Source organism: Coregonus clupeaformis, unplaced genomic scaffold, assembly GCF_020615455.1.
Source record: "Coregonus clupeaformis isolate EN_2021a unplaced genomic scaffold, ASM2061545v1 scaf2328, whole genome shotgun sequence".
Taxonomy (NCBI): domain Eukaryota; kingdom Metazoa; phylum Chordata; class Actinopteri; order Salmoniformes; family Salmonidae; genus Coregonus; species Coregonus clupeaformis.
In genome coordinates this window covers 22,501-27,500 of record NW_025535782.1, presented here as the reverse complement: position 1 = coordinate 27,500, position 5,000 = coordinate 22,501, and the positions used below count along the sequence as shown (strand labels likewise).

The following is a 5,000-nucleotide window of genomic DNA, read 5'->3' as shown; positions in this document are numbered from 1 at the left end:
AAAGGTCGCTGGTTCTAATCCCCGAGCCGACTAGGTGAAAAATCTGTCGATGTGCCCTTGAGCAAGGCACTTAACTCTAATTGCTCCTGTAAGTCGCTCTGGATAAGAGCGTCTGCAAAATAACAAAAAAATAAAAACATGTTGTTTCCATATGTTTGATACCATTCCATTGATTCCATTCCACCCTTTACTATGAGCCGTCCTTCCATCAGCAGCCTCCACTGGTTTCTTCCTAGTCACTGTGCTTCTACATCTGCATTGTTTGGTGTTTTAGGCTGGGTTTCTGTATAAGCACTTTGTCACAACTGCTGATGTAAAAAGGGCTTTATAAAATCAATTTGATTGATTTGCTATAGGCACTGGTAAGATTGAATATATGAATCTACTGGTATGGCGCTGGAGAGAAATCAACTTTAAAAGCAGTGAATTGCCCCTCTAACATCTCTTCTATACCTCTATTGAATCATCCTCATGAACTGTGAAATGAATGTAGACCAGTGACGTGACCACAGCATGTGGTGGTGGTGTAGGGGAACAGAGCAGTGTGTGACTGTTTCCTATGTCCAGGTGGACCCTGTCTGAGGGGGAGTGTCGTCGTCTGGAGACTGAGATCTCTAGTCTGGAGGAGAAGCTGAGGTTCATGAAGGTAACACTAGTGGTCATGTCTGAGAGGTCAAATGTCATTGGGAACAAACCACATATAGATCACAGCCACATACTGTGTGTGTGAGAGTGTGTGTGTGTGTGTGTGTGTGTGTGTGTGTGTGTGTGTGTGTTAAAGTTACAACTGTAATCTATTATATGATGATATGAGATATTGAGAGACCAGTAGAAATATTCTAGTACGTCTTAACAATATTCATATATTCATGTTCTTTATTTTATATCAGTAGTCAGTTTTTCTATTCCTTCCTCACTCTTGTTATATTTGTTGTTTTAGAGAACGTTGGATGTTGCAGCTCTGCTGCTGACAACTCTGGAGGAGATGAACCCACATGAGCTGAAGACATTTCAGTCTTTCCTGACTAGTGGCCTGCTGCCTGACTGTCCTCCCATCCCAGAGAGTCAGCTGGAGAACGCTGACAGACAGGTCACAGTGGATCAGATGGTGAAGACATACGCCCCTAATAGAGCTGTGGAGATCACTCTGAGGATCCTGAGGGGGATGGACCAGAATTATCTGGCAGAGAAGTTAATGAGAGATTACAGTGGAGGTAACATAGCAAGAATGTACATCAATCTATACAGTGGGGAGAACAAGTATTTGATACACTGCCGATTTTGCAGGTTTACCTGCTTACAAAGCATGTAGAGGTCTGTAATTTTTATCATAGGTACACTTCAACTGTGAGAGACGGAATCTAAAACAAAAATCCAGAAAATCACATTGTATGATTTTAAAGTAATTAATTTGCATTTTATTGCATGACATAAGTATTTGATCACCTACCAACCAGTAAGAATTCCAGCTCTCACAGACCTGTTAGTTTTTCATTAAGAAGCCCTCCTGTTCTCCACTCATTACCTGTATTAACTGCACCTGTTTGAACTCGTTACCTGTATTAAAGACACCTGTCCACACACTCAATCAAACAGACTTCAACCTCTCCACAATGGCCAAGACCAGAGAGCTGTGTAAGGACATCAGGGATAAAATTGTAGACCTGCACAAGGCTGGGATGGGCTACAGGACAATAGGCAAGCAGCTTGGTGAGAAGGCAACAACTGTTGGCGCAATTATTAGAAAATAGAAGAAGTTCAAGATGATAATAATAATAATAATAATAATAATATGCCATTTAGCAGACGCTTTTATCCAAAGCGACTTACAGTCATGCGTGCATACATTTTTGTGTATGGGTGGTCCCGGGGATCGAACCCACTACCTTGGCGTTACAAGCGCCGTGCTCTACCAGCTGAGCTACAGAGGACCACATGATGGTCAATCACCCTCGGTCTGGGGCTATCAAATACTTATGTCATGCAATAAAATGCAAATTAATTACTTAAAAATCATACAATGTGATTTTCTGGATTTTTGTTTTAGATTCTGTCTCTCACAGTTGAAGTGTACCTATGATAAAAATTACAGACCTCTACGTGCTTTGTAAGCAGGAAAACCTGCAAAATCGGCAGTGTATCAAATACTTGTTCTCCCCACTGTACATCACAATCACAGTTCAGTGGAGGTCTAACCAGAAAGAACATTCAACTGACTTCATAATAACATTCAGCAGGCCTCTTTTTATCATTTTTATTCATGATGTATCCAGGTGACCCCATTATGTTTAAACAGCAATCCAACATTCATTATATAACATACATACAATCACCAATACAGTAGGGAAGATATCACAAACAGATTAGACTTTCTAATCATGGCTGTATGTCTCTTCCTGAGCTGCCTAATCTGGAAGATGAACCAGAATGATCTGGCAGAGAAGTTAGAGATCAGAGAAGTAGGATTGTAGACAAGGACCCTAACTGTCTCTCTATCCCCCCTCCTATCTTCCCCTCTATTTCCCCTGTTTCCCCCTCTTTCTCAGGTACTGCCTCAACCTCTCCCCTGTGCGGGTACCCTCCACGTCCCCCCTTCCTCTACCCTGGCTCGTCCGAGGAGGTGTTGTCGTTAACTTCTGCTGGTAGCTCAGGACAGCTCAGCTCACAGGTAAGAGGACGGTTAGAGAAGTGTAGGATCACTTCTACCCTCATATGTTAAAACACCTGTACTCACTGTCATAGTCAGTTCTACACTTCTACCCTCATATGTTAAAACACCTGTACTCACTGTCATAGTCAGTTCTACAGTATGAAATGATACAGTCCACACATACTGTGTGTGTGTGTGTGTGTGTGTGTGTGTGTGTGTGTGTGTGTGTAGGAGGAAGCTGCCTCTGAGATGGAAAGGAAGCCAGCAGGGGAGGAGAGTGAAGAACTCCCCAGCACCTCTTCTGGAATGTGAGTGAACATAGAGTATATTATCTATTATCTACCTGGTACAGCCAGGGCCACCCCTCAGAGTGGATATGAGTGAACATAGAGTATATTATCTAACTGGTACAGCCAGGGCCACCCCTCAGAGTGGATATGAGTGAACATAGAGTATATTATCTATTATCTACCTGGTACAGCCAGGGCCACCCCTCAGAGTGGATATGAGTGGACATAGAGTATATTATCTATTATCTACCTGGTACAGCCAGGGCCACCCCTCAGAGTGGATATGAGTGAACATAGAGTATATTATCTACCTGGTACAGCCAGGGCCACCCCTCAGAGTGGATATGAGTGGACATAGAGTATATTATCTATTATCTACCTGGTACAGCCAGGGCCACCCCTCAGAGTGGATATGAGTGGACATAGAGTATATTATCTATTATCTACCTGGTACAGCCAGGGCCACCCCTCAGAGTGGATATGAGTGAACATAGAGTATATTATCTATTATAAACTGGGTGGTTTGAGCTCCTCTTTCTCAGGTACAGCCTCAACCTCTCATCTGTCCTTATTCCCACCAGGCCCCGAACTATCTTTTCCCAGTATGGTTACCCTACAGGTCCTCCTCCTCCTTCCTTTCTGCCTCATCTAGGAAGTTATTCTGGTAGCTTAGGACAGCTCAGATCACAGGTAAGAGGACGGTTAGAGAATTTTAGGATCACTTCTACCCTCATATGTTAAAACACCTGTACTCACTGTCATAGTTAGTTCTACAGTATGAAATGATACAGTCCACACATACAGTCTAGATAATTAACTAATCTCTCATGTACACTATGAGTGGTGGGGGTCAGACTGCATCCCTACACACACACACCATTAGACATAAAAGCTGTGAATATATTCCTGTACCATGTTGTGTGTATGTGGCTGTGTTCATGTTCTTTATATCAGTATCCAGTATTTCTATTCCTTCCTTATATCTTGTCACCTTTTTAGAGACCCCAAATATTGTCTGGTTCAGCTCTGCTGCTGACCACTCCAGAGGAGCTCACTGAAGAACAGCTGACTAATGACGAGCTGCTTAGCGTTCTTTCCATCCCAGAGAGTCAGCTGGAGAACGCTGACATACAGGTCACAGTGGATCAGATGGAGAGATACGACTCTTTGAGAGCTATGGAGACCACAGAGACGTCCGATAGATATTACAGTAGAGGTAACACAGCAAGATGATATATCTATCATCGCACACTCAGTTCTGGGATATTGAGTGATAGAGATTGTATTCACACAAAGATCCCGCACAGCCTGTTGACTGATTCTGAACTGACTATTACACTAACCTGTGGGTATGTTAACCAGCCAACAACACTTTAAACTCTCTCTCTGTATCTCTCTGTATCTCTCTGTATCTCTCTCTCTGTATCTCTCTCTCTGTATCTCTCTCTCTGTATCTCTCTCTCTCTATCTCTCTCTCTGTATCTCTCTCTCTCTCTCTCTCTCTCTCTCTCTCTCTCTCTCTCTCTCTCTCTCTCTCTCTCTCTCTCTCTCTCTCTCTCTCTCTCTCTCTCTCTCTCTCTCTCTCTCTCTCTCTCTCTCTCTCTCTCTCTCTCTCTCTCTCTCTCTCTCTCTCTCTCTCTCTCTCTCTCTCTCTCTCTCTCTCTCTCTCTCTCTCTCTCTCTCTCTCTCTCTCTCTCTCTCTCTCTCTCTCTCTCTCTCTCTCTCTCTCTCTCTCTCTCTCTCTCTCTCTCTCTCTCTCTCTCTCTCTCTCTCTCTCTCTCTCTCTCTCTCTCTCTCTCTCTCTCTCTCGCTCTCTCTCTCTCTCTCTCTCTCACTCACTCACTCACTCACTCACTCACCCCTGCAGGAAAGAAAAGGAGAACAAATGAGCCACCATCCTGGCCTGGTCTCGTTTCCAGGGATAAAAAGAGTGAGGAGGATTGTGTCCCACTGACTGACGGAGCTCCGCCCATCATCAAACATAAGGTGCCCGATTGTCCCTGCCCTTCTCACTGCTGCCATGGTGGGCAACATGTTCACAATAGAACAGAAAACAGGTC

The 5,000-nt window shown here is 43.8% G+C and overlaps 1 protein-coding gene across 1 annotated transcript in view; it reads left to right on the top strand.

The window, feature by feature from the left end:
• Positions 1 to 5,000, top strand: part of LOC123488452 — an 11,367-nt gene that overhangs the window by 4,414 nt on the left and 1,953 nt on the right. The window contains exons 3-9 of the mRNA XM_045219374.1: positions 568 to 646; positions 941 to 1,214; positions 2,547 to 2,668; positions 2,882 to 2,958; positions 3,522 to 3,630; positions 3,940 to 4,156; positions 4,808 to 4,926. Of these exons, the coding sequence (XP_045075309.1) occupies positions 568 to 646; positions 941 to 1,214; positions 2,547 to 2,668; positions 2,882 to 2,958; positions 3,522 to 3,630; positions 3,940 to 4,156; positions 4,808 to 4,926 (997 nt within the window). The remainder of the gene's footprint in view (positions 1 to 567; positions 647 to 940; positions 1,215 to 2,546; positions 2,669 to 2,881; positions 2,959 to 3,521; positions 3,631 to 3,939; positions 4,157 to 4,807; positions 4,927 to 5,000) is intronic.